This window comes from Musa acuminata, chromosome BXJ2-6 (genome assembly GCF_036884655.1).
Source record: "Musa acuminata AAA Group cultivar baxijiao chromosome BXJ2-6, Cavendish_Baxijiao_AAA, whole genome shotgun sequence".
NCBI classification, from domain to species: domain Eukaryota; kingdom Viridiplantae; phylum Streptophyta; class Magnoliopsida; order Zingiberales; family Musaceae; genus Musa; species Musa acuminata.
Genome location: NC_088343.1, coordinates 40,015,452 through 40,034,769, shown reverse-complemented (window position 1 = coordinate 40,034,769; position 19,318 = coordinate 40,015,452). Strand labels below are relative to the sequence as shown.

Genomic DNA, 19,318 nt, shown 5'->3' with positions numbered 1-19,318 from the left:
ATCTTCTCACCTTCTCAATCCCCTTTTTCCAAAATCAACTAGCAACATCAACAATGGTGTCCATAGAGGGAAAGAATCAACTATCAACATCAACATGCCTCAATCGACGATGACACTTACAGTGACCAATTGATTGTTCCCTCCACCCAATCCCAAAGTAGGGCATAGACAGGGAAACATTATTTTATGCATGTCACGTAAGATGCTCGAGGATCCACGTGTAATTTTTCATTTGGGACCTTGTTGTATTAATTATGGAGGATTTGATGACTAATAGATGTATGATAATAGTCGATTTTTTTTTTTCTAATTTAGTCATTCTTAGATGCAGAACAGTGAGTTAATGGTGTAAGCAAAAGTTTTGGTATACTATAATCTCTAGATGTCGTCCCAATTGTAATTACCTCAAGAGGCTCTTTAGACACGTGTCGCTAATGAGGATCACACAAGAATTGTTACGACACTAATACATCAATGACATAGTTACGAATTGTTTGGTTCTTGTGAATCACTTGGCTCATTGTTTTGTACTTGGCAGTCTAGTCTTGTATCACTAAAAAGTTTCTCCCTTGTAATGGCGCTGGATTAATAAATAGTTTTACTCCTTTTTAATTAAAAAATGAATAAAATTACAGTTTTCCCAAATGAGCTAAGCTGTGACATTGAGGTATGGCAAAGCTGTGTGAGGTATGGCCTGTCATTATATCTCACCCCAACCTTACACCGCAGGGAGAAATCTCTTTCGACACTTCTGATAAGGACAGCTTTAGCGCGCACACCCAATTCGTGGTGTGTATCGGCATCCCAATCCAATAGGTCGAAGGAATTTAACTCACTTGATTAGATTTCGAATCAAGGTTCTCAATTTTATCACATCACTCACTAGAAGTACATACCGATCCAAGATATCAATACATAGACCATCCTCTATCCTCTATTGGACAGTGCCAATATTTTGATTGGTACCAAGGCATACCGATCGATACTGTTTCAAATTTCTATCATTATCGAGACATACCGATTGGTACACCCTGACATAATATATGAAGATAATTTTAAGGTGGACCATCAACATGCCCTAATGTACGAACTCGATATATACCGATACATATCTGCTCTGTACATCAACCAGTATTCAAAACCCTGTATCTAATGCACCCAAGTGACACCAAAAATTAAAAGAATAGAAAAGACAGCTTTCCAACTACAAGAGACTCGTGAATTAAGAGGGTAGCAATGCAATCAACGAATGGAATTCACAATTAGAATGCAAGCCATCTAAACCCACGATGCAGATCTAGGATCTAAGGAGGTTAATGATGTACGTCTCAGACACCCAAAGTGAGAGGAAAAAACTAGACTGACAGCCAAAAGAAGCAGCAGCTCGGTGCCCATTGTGGTAGGCTCAGTTCAGCTCCTGTGCATGATTAACTATGCATCCCAGTCGTTGACGACTCCTGCTCGATGGAATGCCAAGTTGAGAAGGTAACCACATTAGAACAGCCTATCTAAGTCAGTCCCTAACTGGATTATGCCACAAGAATTGCCCTTTCAAAATGGCAAGGGTGAGATTCAAAAAAAAAAAAAAATCATATACTGGTTTCATATAATTAGGTTCAAACTACCAACTCAAACACCATTGTGACCAATATCTTCAGTAGCTGACTTAACTGTGTTCACGCCAATTGTGTGATATAAGTTGCAGAAATGCCAACTGATGCTGGCATCTGGTGCATATGGATAGTCCAAGTGCTGCCCATCAAAAACTCCAGTAAAAGATCAACAAATTTGAGAGTCCACACTATTGTTTCGGCTTTTTCGCAGAAGGTTCTGATGACTGCTCCACCTGCCATGGCTTTGTGTATCACAAAAGCTTGAAAACAGCATGCTACATATGTCCAGCATTCTAACTTGACTTTGCTTAGTCACAAGTGGAATAAAAAAAAAAACACTCAAAGCACAAGGAAATTTTCATTTCAACCAGGAAGAAGGAACCAACTTGAAAATTGTAATGAAACAGAAATACAATAACATACACGTCTGTATTCGCCAGATTGCTACCATGCCTATGATTATATGGGGCTGACAAAATAAATGTTCACCAAAAGACGAAATTGCAATTATCAACATAATATTACCTTGATCGATTTAGCTATAAGATTAAATGAACCACAAGAGCTCTGATATCACTTAAGATCAATAAATCACACAAGAAGAGAGTAAACCAAGCAAAACTTCTCTTTCTTCTTTTTCCCCCATGATAATCTATTGTACGAGTTCTTGACACCAGAGATAATATAACATTGGTGGGGAATAAATATTGTGTCAACTTTTATTTATTGATAATGTCACTTTATTTCGTTGATCCTTTCGTTACACAAAATGGATACAAACCCAAGGTTTCAAGGTCATAGCAGGTTTAGCTCACAAAAATGCAATTACCATAACTACTTCAAGATACCCCTTAAATTGAATATGATCAATGGGACTTGCTTATGAGATTTGAAATATGTATTCTAATCAGCTTTTCGAAGGCTGCCCCATTCTCAACCCCGACCCACAAAACCAGTGATTTTATCACCCACATTCGGAAAAGTTCTGGTAGGTTCTTATCTTAGTAGTAGTCAGTGACCTTTTCTTCTTTACTCCACATAGCTTTTCATCTCCTTGATAACTGGAAGTTCTCCAAAATATGAAAGGCCAGAGCAAAATTATGCATCAAAATTCAGGAGTCAAATATTCAGTTTCGTTAAGCCTGGACTAAGGCTTTTTTCATTTTAGGGACTTTGTGTTAACATTATTTTGGGTCTTATTATTTGTTCACTTGAAAAAAAATGATAATTTAGGAACTTTGTCTTTAGGAAATTTTAGATGAATTGGATGGGAGAACAAAAAAAGAAGTCTTCACTTATCAAATCTTACTATTATTTGAGTTGTTAAATTAAAACAATACCTTCGGATGGCTTAAACTTGTGCGATCATGACACCGACATGAGGGTTGTTGGATAAAAGAAACCATGTCGTTTTAGGCCTTGTGGCCAGACATCTTTCTTCTAGGCTACATTGTTTGTTCACAGAAACAAATGTTAAGATGAGCTTTAGGAAACTTTAGATATGTTTAAGCTGAGGTATGATAAAATAGTCTAATCCAATGTTAGTGGTAGTTGAAATGTTATTATCTATAAACAAAGGCTTAGATTGAAAATTGTACGATCCATTGAAGTCATCAGGCTCTCGAGCCCTCGAGCTGTCAACTAGGCACCCAAACAAGGCGTGGTGAGGCCCAACTGCTTGGAAACTGATCCAGGCAGGCACCTTCAATTAGGCGTGGCCCAAGCACACTTGGGCCCAAGCACTGAGCAGGCCAAGCTCCTGCCTGATTTAAATCAAACCTAGGTCGAGATTAATCCATTTAAGTTCACTGATTCTGATTCGATTAAACCAGATCAATGACTTCACACCCCCCTCGCATGCGCACAAGAAACCCATGGAAACCTAATTGTAGTGTCTTCCTCTGCATTGGCGAACGACGACCGCATCGTCTTCCTCTGCATTAGTGAACAACTATGGCGTCTTCTTCTCTTTCAGCAAAGGTAGACGTCTTCCCCGACCTCTTTTCTTCCCCTTGCCACACACGTCTTCCCCCTTCTCTGCAACCCTCTCCTTCTCGTTGCAACCACAAGCCAGTGTCTTCCCCAATAGCCTCCTTGTCCTTGATAGCTCTTTGCCCTATTCCCTGCCCCCGGACCCTAACAGCCCCCCCTCTCTCGTTCCTCCTCCCTCTCCCCTCCCAACCAACACAACCCACAACCACCCACCCCCTCCCCATACCCTAACAAACTCCTCTCCATCATCCTCCTCCTCCTCCTATGTTATTTTTTTATTAACAGAGCTTGTGAATGTTATATAAAGGATTGAATTTGTCATTGCTACTTCCAAGTGTTTTGGATTGTCACACTTTAGGATCTTGAATCATGGCTCCAGTAGGAAATACTTCAAATGAATCATTAATAAGAAACTCAAAAAAAATCTTGGATGAAGGTTACAATTATTTAAAGGACCCAAAGGATCCTAAGGTATGCTTTGGGATAAGGCAACAACAGGTGGCATATTTCATGCAAAACAACATCAAGTTGAAATTTTCAAAAATGCATATGCATGCAAAGCGTGTCCTATAAAGGTCAAACTAACGATGGAGGCATACATGAATGAGAAAAAGAACCAAAAGATTGAATTAGGTAGATACTTACTTGAAGATGATGATGTATAGAAACTTAGAGATGAAATTCAAGAAGATGATAGTATGGAAGAGGTAAATGCTAATGGTAAGAGAGCATCAAATATAAGAGGAAAGGAAGTTATTACTAAGAAGTCAAAATTTCCATAAAAGAAAGGACCAACGGATTTGTATATGTTTCAAGAACCAGATAAATCAATGCAAAGTAAAAAAAGAGCAAGATATATAAATGATGCTTGTGATGAGAAAGCAAGAGCTAAAATAGATCAATACATTGCTAGCTTCTTTTATCGAGCAGGTATTCCCTTTAATGCAGCCTATTTAAGCAACTTTACGCACATAATTGAAGTTATTGGAAGATAAAGTCCTAAGCTGAAGCCTCCAAGTTACCATGGGAGAGAGTTTTATATTTGATAAATGAGTTAGATTACACAAATAGCTTGACAAAGAATCATAGGGATGCGTGAGCAAAATATGGTTATTCTATTATGTCAAATACATGGACCAATGGAAGACAAAGAAGTATAATTAATTTTTTGATCAATTGTTCATTTAAAATAATGTTAAGTCAATTGATAGATCATCTTTTATGAAATTTAGAGAAAAAATATTTGAATTACTTGACAAGTTTGTAAAAAAAATTAAAGAACAAAATGTGGTTAAGATGATAATAGACAATCGAAGCAACTATGTTTTAACTGGTATGATTTTTCTTTAAATATTTTAATTATATTATTTTTATGTTTTCAAACACTTATTAATTATATTTATCTTTTTTAAGCAAATTAGGTGAAATAATTAATGTTAATGATACAAAGAGAAATAAAGGAAGACCTAAACATGCTTAATAAAAAATATAAATAAATATTTAAATATTCTGAACTTAACTAAACATGACTTTTTACATATCTCAATGGTGACAAAATATCTATGTAGCCAACCCCAAATAGTTGAGACTTATGGCTTTGTTGTTATTGTACCTTTTTCGATAAATTGCTCCAAAGCTGCACTTGTATTAGATTCCATGTGCGACACATTGTATTAATATAATATTAGAAGATATTCTTAAGATTGCAAACATCAAGAAGACTTTAGAAAAGAAAATCTTTATTTTTGGGTTTATATATAATCATAGTGAGACTTTGATCATGATAAGAGAATGTACAAGCAATAGGGAATTGATGAGGTGCAGAATCACGTGATTTGCCACTTCATTCATGACATTGTAAAGTATACACTAACAAAAACACAACCTTATAAATATGTTTTAACTCGGAAAAATAGGTAAAGTGAATGGGCAAAAAAGACGAAAGTCAAGAGGGCAAGCGATATTATCTTGATGCCATCATTTTGGTATCATATGATCTATGCATTAAAAGTAATGGGCCCTTGTTCAAAATCTTCGGCTCACAAATAATGAGAAAAGCTGCCAATGGGATATAATTATGAGGCTATTAATAGAGCCAAGAAAACAATTCACAAAACTTGATGAAAATGAAAAAAGTGTAACAAAAATCTTTACAATCACAGATAAAAGATGGGGATGTCAGCTTTATCATTCATTACATGTAGTAGGGCACTATTTAAACTTCATCATCTATATCAACAGTTTTGGATCATATCAGCACATTGCAAGATTAGTTGTCAACATTAAAGTTCAATACAAGATAACAAATTAATTATCTTTATATAAGAATGATGAGTGTCATTTTTTAAATTCTTATGGCAATTCGATCAAGGGCTATTAAGTCTCCAAGTATTATAATTTCATATAATTAACATCATGTGAATTTTTAAAGCATTGTTATTGTTAATAGTTAAGTTTAAATTTACAACTGAGTGGTGAGACCAATTTGGAAATTCTACACTGAACTTACAATAATTAGCTATCAAAATTTTGAGTTTGACTTGTCGTGCCAAGAGTCGTAAGAGATATTAGAGTTTCTTTGAGAATGTAAGTATATAAGAATATTTTAGTTTCAAGTAATTTATTTTTTTTAATACTACTTGCACCTAAATGGACCTTAATCAATATAATATAACAGATTCATACAAAGGAAAAAAAATGATTAGAGCATCAATGACTACAAGATTTTATCTACAAAATATATTCAAGCTCTAAAGGCTTGTTATAATTTGTGAGAAACAATTGGTCTAATTTCGATCTAATTTTGTTAAACGAGACTAATGATTCAAACGAATGGTTAGTGGGAGCAATGGGTGCTTACTTCGAAAATGCTGAAGATGAGTTTATCTTTGATGATAATAATTTGATATGGGCAAATGTAACAAGAACTTCATATGGAGCTTTAGGTGTTAGAGAAATGAAAACATACACAAGATAACTTATGAGTATAAAGATTAATGCAAAAGCCTGAAGTCCATTACCTATAATTGCAGTGATTTGAAAAGGCACTCGAGCGCTCGCCTAAGCGCTCAGGTGAGGCGAGGCCCAAGCGCCTCATTTAAGGAACAAGCAGCGCGCTTCAATGAGGTGCCGCTTGGGCGCTCACCCAAGCCCAAGCGTCGAGCACTTCAGGTGAGCACCCGGTTGATATAAGGTAACTAAACCGCTTAAATTTGCGTTAGTTGATTTGATTGAATCAACTAATGCACGTAGTTATATCAGCGCACGACCACGACTCCCAACCCTACGCATGCTTCTCTCTCTGTTTCCACTACTGATGATTTCTCCCTCTGCATTCGCCACCGACGATTTCTCCCTCTACCTCCACCGCCGACGATTTCTCCCACTAACTTCAAGTCTTCCTGTATCGCCAACTGAGTCTCCTCAGCTTCCGCTATTGTCCACTGCCGCTATCCACTGCCTGCTATTGTCCGCAACACGGCTCCATTACTGCTACCGTTGTCCGCTGCCTTCCTGCTGTTTGCGACTACATTGCCGCTGTTGTTGTCTGTTGCCTCCTGTTGTCCACGACTCCGCTGTCGCTGTTGTTGTCTGCTGCCTCCTACTATCCGCGACTCTACAGCTTCTATTGTTGTCTGCTACCTACAACTCAGCTTCTCACCACAACTTCTCATCGCCTTCTTTGGTCACTACTCTTCCCTATTGTTGTTAACAGTAAATATACTAGTAACAGTTAATTATTAATTACTGTTCAAAATAATCTTTATTTATTAGATTAATAATATACTATTTAGATTTTAACACTACTAATCTTTGTTTTTAATTTAATATCATATTTTTATTTAAATAATTATATTTTTAATTATATTATATATTTTTATATTTTTATATTTTAAAGCATCTCGTTTTGCTTGAGCGAGCGCCTTGTTTTGCTTAGGCGAGCACCTAACGCCTCAGGCATTTTGGGACCTTAGCGCATAACGCTTTTTAAATCATTGTATAATTGTTGAAGAGGAAAAAACTTATAATGATGAAGATGAATAAAAGGAATATAAATCAACTAAAGAGGAGGATTATGACAAGATTGAGAATAATTAAATGGGTTTTGATGATCATTTAAGCTAATCTTGTCTGTTTTTATCATTTTTGTTATTATATTTGCACAATATAATTTGGTACTTTAAATGAATACAATTTGATGTTATTTTTATTTTAGTGATTATATTTATCAATTATTTATATTTTTAAAATTTTAATATTCGTGAGCACCTCGTTTCATTCGGAGTATTAAAATTTTAATATGGTCAAGTGCCTTGTTTTAATATTAAAATATTAATATTTATGAGTGCCTTGTTTAGTTTGGGCATTGGGCATCTTTACACCTTTTACCGCCTAGCGCCTTTGACTACACTGGTATAATCATGACAATGACATGATGAGTTATTGGAGGGAAGTAACCATGTTTGTTTAGGCTTTATGACCACACATCCACTTTCTTTTCTGTAATGAGTAATTTCTTCCGACACATGCATAAGTTCTTTGTAGAACGGTTCACTTAACCACTCTATTTTGACTCTGATTTTATAAATTTAGTTACCTTTTAGTGATTCGTTGTTTTACTATCTTAGAGCATGATTGATGCTATAACATTCCTCAATCATCTTTCATTTTTTAACTTGACTTTTCCTTTTCTTAGATTCAATTCTCAATCTTTTTTTATTGTTAACTTATAGATTCCTTTCTTCTTCTTAGATAATTGGTTGGTGATATAGAAATACATAAGATATTATCTAGTGGTAAATTATTACATTTGTAAAGAAACCAAACCAACAAAGTATTAGAAAGATAAAAAAAAAAAATCCTATATCATTATGACGTATAACTTGGAGCATATGAATCACGATATTCTCCACATGACAAAAAGTTCTAGGTATTATAATGTCAATCATTTTTTAGTGTAAGGTTGTAAATGTATATTGACGCCTTAAATATGTTAAATCTAGATGAAATATTGCCAACATGTCCAAGTTAACACACACACACAGAGATGGCAAGAATTCCAGGTCATAACCTAATTTGACCACCATCAACCTCTCATTACAATTAACACTATAGTTCCCAAAAGTTTCCTCAAATTTTTTTTTACACTTAGTTTTATAAGCTTGATTTTACATGTGCTGCTAACAGAGGTAGTATTGTATATCATAAAGTATTTCCAGCATAACCAGATAATACAAAATCAACATGGAACTAAAGAAACACAACATATTGTAAATGCAGCAGAAATGAGTTAACAGTCTTACAGAGCTTGATAGCTGTTCACTGATGTAGGTCATTGTCCTCAACATGGCTTCCAATGTGTCTTTGGAAAGCTGAAATTTAACTTCTAATTCTCCAGAAGTAGAATTTGTATAATCTTGCAGCTGAATACATATGCAACTAGATGTCATAAATTGAATAGAAAAAAATGACTATGTGCCCTGATCCATACAATTAATTAGCAAAAGCTAGCAGGCAGTCAGATTTAATACATATAAAGCAGGTAATTGACCAAAAGATCACAGAAATTTATAGGAATAACAAACAGAACTGAGCCTAAATTTGTGCACTAAAAACTGCTGCTGTGCATTTTAGCAATACATGGATGGAACTTACAAGGAGCCTAGAAAATACCAAACAGAGAAATTTTTGCCAGATATTGTTGTAATCAGGATCAAAGCCATTGTTTCGTTGGGAGATTACAGCTTGTCATTATTGTTGTTGTTGTCCACTGCGGTTGTTGTCGAAGCCATTACTTGATAATTCTCCTTATCATAATTCTTATTTAGTTCCAAACAATTATTATAATGTAAAGAGCAAAATGTCTGACAAAATAATTACAGAAAGCTAAATGTAATGCAAGCATGTAGCTGTGGATTTTATGTTCTTATGGAAATTTAGTAGATCAAAACAGCCACGGAAACAGTTAATGTATTTGCACCTAAACTGTTTAAAGAAAACAAGCTTTTTTTTTTCAAATTACTAAGAAAATGCAACTCCACAAATCTTCACTTAAATTATTCCTAGCATTATGGAGCCAAGTACTAGATTGTAACCAGAAGAGAACTTCAATATATACTGTTAGATTATTATCAATTATGCATATACACTTCATGCACAAAAAATCTGGGTCAGTACCTTTAAAGTGATGACAGCTACTCGGTTTGCAGGTGCCGAGTTACGGTTCTGCATGATCCATGTCATTGACTTCAGTCGAGGAAGAGTTTCCTGCATATTATTATAAACATGTAAGTTATAGCACTGATGATAGCAACATTTGATTGTAAGAGGCAAATTAAAGCTATTAGGAGGTCTTACATACTATAATATGTAGTGCTTTTACAAGAACTAACAAATGAAAAATATTCATGAACAATGAAATTACTTTTTTCCAATAATATGAATGAATGTAAAACTGATGCAAGGTGATGTTCACAATCAACACAATTTTTCAGATAATCCAAATTCATTCTCAATCTCAGGTAAGTGCATTGTCTGATTGTATTGAAGAAAACAACTCTGCTATGATGCAAAATCTAGGTGATATAATGCACTCATCTTCAATTGTTAGATTGTTGTCGACATTGCCAAAAAGCTTTACACTAGCCACTATGTGATCCGCCAAGGGGAAGCCATGGGTGGCCAGGCCATGGGCCCAGCCACCCTCCAGCTCTATGGATCGCATTCTAGGCTTGGGCAGTGAAGGAAGGACTTCGTGACACCATATTAGCAACCCTAATGCCTCCATGAACTATAATTGCAGATTATGTGGAAGTTTAACTAGCTTGGCCAACGTTTGATGGGTCAATGGACAAACACCCTAATTTACTTAATCAGCCTAGAAGACGGGCAACATATACTAGAAGGAAGGAATTAGGGTTAGACCTCCTTTAGAGTCTCACTAGGAGAAGAACATTGATCGTTCCAACTAGGGATTGGTTAGCCATTGGATGGTGACATCGAAACCGAAGGGGGTCAACAATCCATTGGTGTCCCGACAATAACGTCAATCAAGGTTGATGGCCAACAACTTCTGAGGATACTCCTGCTCTAACAAAAATCATATAAGGCTTCACGTCTTGGTCGTAACCAAGGATTGAAATATCGTATCGTACTGAAGTTTTGACATTCTCTCGGTACGGTACTGTATATATATATATATATATATATATATATATATATATATATATATTTATTTATTTATTTATTTATATATATAAGTTTTTTAAAAAAAGTGCGACGTCGCCTCTCTTCTCCCCAAGGGGGGCGACGTCACAAAAAAACATGGCGACGTCACCTTTATATATATATATATATATATAAAATACTATCCGATAGCGAGCGGTCCGTGTACCGGTTTACTGTCGGACTGGTACGTATCGCCCGGTACCATTCAAAACTGCATACCTTGGTCGTAACAATGACTATAGCCCCTTGGGCACAAGTCTTGACTAATTTCTGATAAACAAATTCTCAATAGTTCCTCTACCTTCTCTCTTCACCTTTTTTATTTCCTTTAATATACTTCTTTTCTATTTGGTCACTTCTGGAGGATGTCTCCTTCCTTCAAAGAAGAAATAGATCGATGATAGCAGACTAACTTAATTTGGTATTTAGTTAAGACTGAATATCTATATTGCCTTCAAGATGTTGAAATTCTCCTCAACCAATTTGCAAGTGCAAGAAAAAGAACTCCAGGATTATATGATGGGCATCATGTTACAAATCCAACAAAAAATTGTCACACTTCGAGTCTTCGACAATTTGGATGCACAATTTCGACAACTTAAAGCACGGATTAATTGAGTTAAAGATGAGAGGAAGAATCTACGGTAACATTGACATCTTCATCGGATTTCTCAGAAGAGAGACCGAAAGAGGCACAATTTACTCAAATTCTATCGAAGCCCTCTCAACCTTACCCCCGAGAAAAGACTATAGAGTTATCAACACAAAATAACAAGTGAAGGAGGTGCTTTCACCAAATAGCTAGTAGGGTCCAAATACAGACAAAGAGCACGCACAATAGTCTAATGAAACAACTCTAGCACTACCACATCAAGCGGCTCAATTGCTGCCCCAGGACACAACCAACAACAACCCGGCCTATTGGCCTATTACCATGGACATCAGGCCATAGGATGACCAGCAAGGTGGTGGAGGTAAAGGACGATATCTACTCAAATATTCTCCAGAGGATGATATCGCTTTTGAATGGCTCCTTGAACCTCTCAACTTAAGGACAACCTTATTAACTCTAAAATGCTCTTCAAAGATATCCCCTTATATTTGCCTGAAAAAGCTATAATGGTGACAACAATCCTTCACAAATTTCTCAATCATCTATGTGGTTTATGGAAGGCACAATCCGCTGCACATGTAGTCAACCTTCTTAAATTTAGTGGCAAAGACCCCACCACTTGAATTTGAAATAGTTATTTTATTATGTTCAATATGTAGATAAATTAACTTCTTCGCACCTTAAAAACAATCCTCATACTGGTACAAATGATATCTGCATAGCATAAGACAACAGCTTGGACTATGTTTAAGATGGATTGCTTATGCGCTTTTGTCATACAAGAATGATAAACCACATGACATAAATCAGCCTTCTTACACAATGGACAACTATATGAAATATGAAGCAGCATTCGTAAAAAAAGGTAACGTGCTTTTACAAAGTCCTTGCTTAGAGCCTTCAAAATCTAAGAAAATGAAAAGGCTATTAACCTAACGCCATTAAAGGGAGATGTGCAGAGTTAAGGTAGAGAGAAGCACAATCTATGCAAAAACACATCAACAAGCCATAACTAGTTACATCGGCAATTAACAATTATTCACCTTGAGGAATCTAGAGACAAGGTGAAACCAAGGAGGAAATTGTTAAAATGAAAATTTTCTATGATTCAAGGCACTCATCCTCACATGTTAAATGTTATTGACATGGACAAAAAGGGTCTACATCAGTTATGTTGTGGCCAATCAAGCTATGGGCCCATTTGCCTTTATGTTAGGGAACATGATGGGCCTAGACCAACGAAAGTAGGGTTCATGATGCCACATCAATGATTTCATCAAGCATATATGCCCTGATGGACTCTTATTCTAGTTTATGCAAAAGTTTGACTACTTTGGTCAATGTTTAATGGATAGTGTGACTAGTTCTTAGAATTCGAGTTGATGCAATCCAGCTTAAGGATCTTCTGAATTTGGTCCTAATTCCATCCAAAATCCAAATTTGTTCATGTCTCTTGATTAGCCTAAAGGAAAAACATATGCTAGAACAAAAGAAAAGTTTTGACTGTTCCTTATAATAAAATCCTCCATTGTTCCTTTTTGTCTTCTCTCATCTCTCTCTCTCTTGAATCTATGTCTTATAGCTCTCTTAGGGGCTACCTAGATCCCTCAGAGAAAAGAAGGTGATCAATAAGAGGTGACTATCCTAACAAGAGTATATATAAACTATAATGAAACTAATACGCAACAAACAAAATGGAATCACTAAACAGAAAAAAGTACCGTAAGTTCATATCATAAAGAAAATTGAAGTAACGAATCTTAAAAGCGTAAGAGTTATTATGCTTCCAAATGTTGAATAACTGAATTCCAATTCCATACAGTTAAATCTAGTACCATATTTCTGGAAGAGCTAGTATCTTGATGAACAACCATAGTAGCCAACGGTGGAGGATGTGAATCAACCCTGATTTGATTGGATGTTCGAAAATTGTCATTATTAATAAAAGTTACGTCTTGCCTTGGCCAAAGCGATGGCAATTTCTCTGAAGCTGGGGAAGATGCACGACCAAGAGTTGCATTGAATTTGGCCTGACCTGACACCCTTGCCTGTTGCCAAAGGGTATAGGAAAATACAATAAATCATTTAATGGTTATAACATAAAAACTGAATATGTTAGCCAATTACGGGTGGAAAGTGAAAAAGAGATGCACATCAGCCACGTATGTCGTTGGAAAAATGATAAAAGCAAGATATGCAATTTCAAATAATACCGCCCGGTACGGGCGGTACATACCGATCCGTCAGCTTACCGGTACACGGACCGTCCCTTACCGGATGGAACGAAATATATATATATATATATATATATATATATATATATATATATATATATATATATATATATATATACAAATGAGGCGACGTCGCCCCGCGTGGGAGAAGGAAAAGGCGACGATGCCGAGGCGATGCGACGTCGCCTTTTATAAATAAATATATATATATATATATATATAAATAATCTTATATATATATATATATATATAAACAAGGAGACATCTCCTCGGTGACGTCGCCCCGCCTGAGATAAGAGAGAGTATATATATATAAATATATATATATATACCGAATGGTATACCGCTCGGTATACAGTTTCGTACCGTACCGAGCAAACGTCGAAACTCCAGTACAGTACGAAATTGCATACCTTGGATAAAAATATGATCATATATGATGATTTGCAATTTTACTGAAAGAAGTCTTTCACAAAATTATTCTTGGAACTACTGCATAGCATTTGGAACAACAAAAAGTGGAAAAAAAAAAAAAAAAAGGCCAAAGAAGCTAGGTGCTTCTTGCTAATTTCCATTTTGTGGTTAGGTCTCCAAATTATCACTTCTGCAGCACTCGTCAAAGTTTACAAATAAAAATCCCATCTTTTCAAAGGTGACAAATAAATCCCACCGTAAAACTCAAGGCTTCAAAAATCTCCTGAACTTAAGAAAAGAATCACTAAGCAAATTTCAGCTGTTAGTATGCACATTTTTACACAATATTGATATCCACTTTGATCAGACTGCCAGATGTCGTTACTACAAATTAACTTTTAATTCACATGCATATACCTGGTCACTTGACAATTCTTCATTCCACTGATTGTGATACTTCTGAAATAAAAGCACGAGACTGCTCTGAAGTTCAATAGAAAGGTCATGAGGAAACAATTTTTTGATGTCATCTCCTGTTAGTTTCTCATGTACACACTTTCTAACAAGCAACCGAAGGCAAGCCAAAATCTAGCATCGGAATACAAGGTCGGTAGTTAGAATGGACAAAAAACAAAAGTACAAGTAAATAAAAAGTTAGGCACTAGAGTATTGTACAAACTAGCAATAAAGATAACATAATAGAATAAATATTAAACAATTAGGAAAATAAAGCATAAAATTTAAACAAGATTTGTCATAACAATGAGAGAAACGTTTGTTAGGAATTGTCCTCCTCATATGGACCATTTATTTAAAAGAGATAATAACCTCCAAACTAGATAAATAAGAGAACTAAACTAAGCTAGATAAGTGTATAAAATTAATAAGAATACTAGTTAATATCATAGTTTGCAACATCAGGATTGGTATTGGGATCGGCTTTTTCTACCCTTATTTTAATTCAAAGAAATTTTCAACATATTTCACTTTAATTATAGTTATGAGAATCAATCGTACCCTTTTAGTCCTGTGGTTTCTGAACCAACAGCATATTGCTCAGATTATAGGAGAAATAAACTTCTCCCAAAAATCAAATTACCCCCCCGACTGAACAACAGCAACCTGATTTTTCATAGCAATAAAATAATGGCTGACCTGATTGCCTCCTGTGACCACCAAAATCAGAAATGAGAAGAGATGTATCAAGAGAACTAGACATTCTCCATAAATTAAATGGCCCTAAACCCACACCATGAGGGTACAACACTATACCCTCTAAGGTATAAGCTTATCAAGTGTCATGCCCGCAAAGATTACTTCATTATTCCTAGCAAACGTGTGCTCCAGTTCTTCACGGTTAAACTAGCAAATTCTCGTTGTGTTCACTCCGCTACCAGTCACCTTTATACACACGTTGGAGATATTTAAAAAGGAAACTTTTTTGCAACAGGAATGCAGCAACAAGCAAGGGTAGCATAAGAATGGACGAAGACCCTAGATTTTGCAGCAAGAAAGAAGCAATCGAGGTTGGGCAAAGGTGACTCACTGGGTCGAGGTCCTGGGCTGCGGGGAGGATGAGAAGGGACCGGATCCGAGACTTCTCGAGGGAATCGAGGCCGGTCCTTCGGTTCTTCCACAGGGTTTCGAGGACATCGGCAAGGGTTTCCCCGGAGGTCGCTGGGCGTAGTTTGAGTAGGTGGAGCAATACAGGGCCGTCTTCCATTCGCACTCCTCCCAACTGATACCATACGGGAGGAAGAGGTCCCCCAGCAACCCGATAAAAATGAAAAGAAACTAGTCATAGAATAAAGCTAAGTGAAGAGGAATATTAATCTCACCATAATCTTCATCTGTTGGCATCTTATATTTGACAAAAGTTCAAACAAAATCATCAGTGATCTGGAACCAATTATTAATGTAATATTGTTTCCTAGTGATTATTAATCACAAGCCTCAAATAAGATCAGTTTGGACTAATCTGATACATTTAAGCATGGATATTAAATATATCATTAGCTGTAGTAAAATTTTAGAAGAATGTAGAACAAAGGAATCAAGAAGAAGATGATAAACATTTCAGATAGAAAAAGCTATTAAAGAAATAGAATTCTAGAAGAGAATAAGATCAACAGAATCAAGAATAAAAAGAAGGATTACGACAGAAAAAGAAAGGTGAAATAGGGCACTGCCACTCACAGAAATTATATTATTTTTCTTAGTGGATCTTTTTCTCCTACTCTTTGGTTAGACTTTTTTAGTAATGGCAATTCTATGAAGTAAAAGTTCCCCAAAATGAAAAACCCAGAATAAAGCTTCCTGTACTTCCAATGAAAAAAATCAATTATTAAAATATAAACCTATCGTCATGTAAGTTGTATATGTAATGGAGCTCCAAACCAACAAAATGACCTGGAAAACAGTGATGAGAATCTAAAGATAATCATAACACAAAGTTATGAAGGATATTATTGATTATCATAAACATAAATTTGCTCAATCTAAAGAGTCATTTGACAAATTCCTTTATCACTATATTCAATTAAGCCTAGGCTATGTGGCAAGAGTTTAGAGCCAAAGTTGGCAATTATTCAAAAAATTGATAACTCAAAGCTAAACTTATGAGAAACAGGTTATCACAAGAAGGAAAAAAAATTTTGATAAGGCAACAAAAAAATGAAACAAAGAAAGAAAGAGAAAAGAGATGACACATGAAGAACAAAAATAAATAAATAAAATAATAATAAAAAACCTCATGAGAACACACAATATAGTACGGGTTGAAGGAAGAGCAAGGGAGACACCCATTTCTATCAAAAAATCATCCAAAAGACAAGAATCATCCAACAGCTCAGCCTAAACCTTGCATTTTTTATGTACGTGCATCAATTGTACACTGTGTGCGCCCTGATGCAATCTCCTTCTTTTGTGAGTATATTGCTTTCGATGCAAATAAATTTTAATGCTAAAACACAAAAAACCCTGATTTAGTTTTGCAGCTTTAAGTTTGATTGACCAACTGAAAAGGCAGAGAAAAAAGATAAATTTAACTGAATAGAAATAATCTCAAAGTAGGATTATGACATACAACAGATTTTATATGAAGTTGGCACCACAAAGAAGCTACTCCCATAGTTAAAGAGATAACTGGTGCAAAGATTTGTTGATCGTTGCTACACAAGATTAAGATAGAAGATTCCACATTTTAACTATTAACAAGTAAATACTGGCAGAAGTAGGAAGCCTGGTTTATGACATAGCTTCGTACCCACTTTCTTGAAGAAAATCTTAGGAAATAGAAGAGCTAATTCTGAGCATTCAACAATATAACTTTTCCACCTATCACACTCCAATTTTCCAACCTATCCATTCTACTACCACTCCTCTACATACAAGTGTTAATGCAAACAGAAAGAAACATTACAAACTGGTTGAAGTTAGAAACATAGCCTATATAAATATTCACATAAAGTAAACAACAACTGTCGACTGATAGTAAATAGAAACATAGTATCTATAAATCTAGCAACTTCAAGAATGATGAATTACCTTTTCGTCCTCGTAAACCACCTTGGAAGGAATTTCCTTGTGTATAATTTTATCGAAGCTGTATTAAAATGACAAGTTTAATTATTAAAATTAGCTACTTGATCAAGATGCTTTTGTAACAAAAAAAGACATACAAGTGTTGCTCTGTTAATTGCATGACATGTCCTAAATCTGAAAATTATTTCTTGTTCTTGATGCTTAGCTATCAGTGTGGTCTCCAAGAAATTGTTACAATACAGTGGCACATTTCAAGAAGCACATACATATATTAAGAAAACAGTGATGCATTTATAATTGAAAAAAAAATTTAAGAATATAGAAAAAAGAAAGGAATACACAATTTAATAGAGAGGAAACAATGCTTAAAGTCTCAAGCAATAGCTTGATTGTTCAAGAGACCATGGTGGGGCAATAATCTCAAAAAGTAGTTAGTGTGAAAAGAAAATGCATAAAGCTTAGCATAAGTATGTACTAGCGAGAACTTTAGAAGATAAAAGATGGGAGAAAAATAAAACTACTTTTGGCAATGGAGTCAACTAAATGGTCCTTGTTTATATACGTAGGTTGGAACTATAACTCGGTTGATCCCTAAGTAAGAGGGGAAGATTTTTTTTATCCTCTGGAATCATCTAGTGTTAATGGATAGGAGTTCAATTTAAATAGCATTTGTACTCAATGTTAGGGAATCCAATTTCATCATGTAAACTGTTGTACTCATGCAAACTAGCGTATCTTCCAATAACCGATTTGGACTTGAGACAATCATGAGGAGATACAGGCAAAATAAGCAGTTCCCTAAGAAAATAAAACCAACGTAACAGGATAAGAAACGAAAATAAGAAAGTCGATGCACCATATAATCTCTTGAAAGCCTCGATCGGCATAAAAATGACCGCCTCGCCCCAATCAATTCCACTCTAGGTTAGTAAAGGTACATCATTAAAGCACTAAATGCGATCAAAAACCCCAAAACTAAGAAGTGCGATCATTAATCGTCCACAAAATCAAGTCTCTTTAGGCATCCGCTGATAGTTCACACAACCAAACATGATACCGAAAGCGATCCGAACTGCAAGAAGAAGAATCGAGAAGGATGAGGAGACAGATGCCTCACATGGTGGGCGCGTCGGATGGGGTTGCGGCGAGCGCAGCATCCTTCTCGGAAGAAGCCATTCGAGAAGGTGGAGGAGGGGAGTGCAAGTGAGAGCTTAAAACCCTGATCCTGCTACTGGGCTCATCGTTGGATGCTTCTCGGTTAGCCGCCATGGTCGCCCTTATTCTTTTTCCCTATTTCCTATTTCTGTCCCTGTGCCAGTGAGTCAACAAGCTCTTTGTGGTACGCAAGAATGCAGTAGTCGCTTTCTTAGCAAAGGTCAGTTCCGTCATTCAAGTTTATTTAGAGTTTTTTTTTTTAAGACAACTCTCACCTTTAAAAATTAATAAAATAATATTTTACTTGTAATAATATTTTTTTTCTCATCTTACCCACATCCTCTACCATCATTTTTTATTTTTTTACTTATTAAAATAATATTTTTTCTCATCTTATTATACTCTCTTTTTTTTATCTTATTATAATATTTTTATTTTATTTTCTCCTAACGTACCTCCTCATGGCTATCGTCAATTATCATTTGTCCAACTTATGTCTATCGTTTATTATAGCTCTTCAGCTCATG

At 35.5% G+C, this 19,318-nt stretch overlaps 1 protein-coding gene across 5 annotated transcripts; it reads right to left on the bottom strand.

The window, feature by feature from the left end:
- Window positions 1-1,150: 1,150 nt before the first annotated feature.
- On the bottom strand, window positions 1,151-18,934 carry LOC135615578 (uncharacterized). Of its 5 annotated transcripts, XR_010488077.1 has the most exons (9): window positions 18,754-18,934; window positions 17,640-17,697; window positions 15,640-15,831; window positions 14,511-14,681; window positions 13,281-13,493; window positions 9,783-9,872; window positions 8,909-9,028; window positions 1,672-1,846; window positions 1,151-1,457 (listed from the first exon to the last, which is right to left on the bottom strand). XR_010488077.1 is itself a non-coding variant. In XM_065114272.1 (8 exons), the coding sequence occupies exons 1-8, from the start codon at window positions 18,903-18,905 to the stop codon at window positions 1,802-1,804; spliced, it is 1,041 nt and encodes a 346-aa protein (XP_064970344.1). In that variant the 5' UTR covers window positions 18,906-18,934; the 3' UTR covers window positions 1,544-1,801. The 5 variants fall into 5 exon arrangements, 4 of the variants coding, with proteins under 4 accessions (XP_064970344.1, XP_064970348.1, XP_064970345.1 ...); XM_065114272.1 differs by lacking the exon at window positions 1,151-1,457 and having other exon boundaries at window positions 1,544-1,846; XM_065114276.1 differs by lacking the exons at window positions 1,151-1,457; window positions 13,281-13,493 and having other exon boundaries at window positions 1,544-1,846.
- Between the last annotated feature and the right edge of the window lie 384 nt (window positions 18,935-19,318).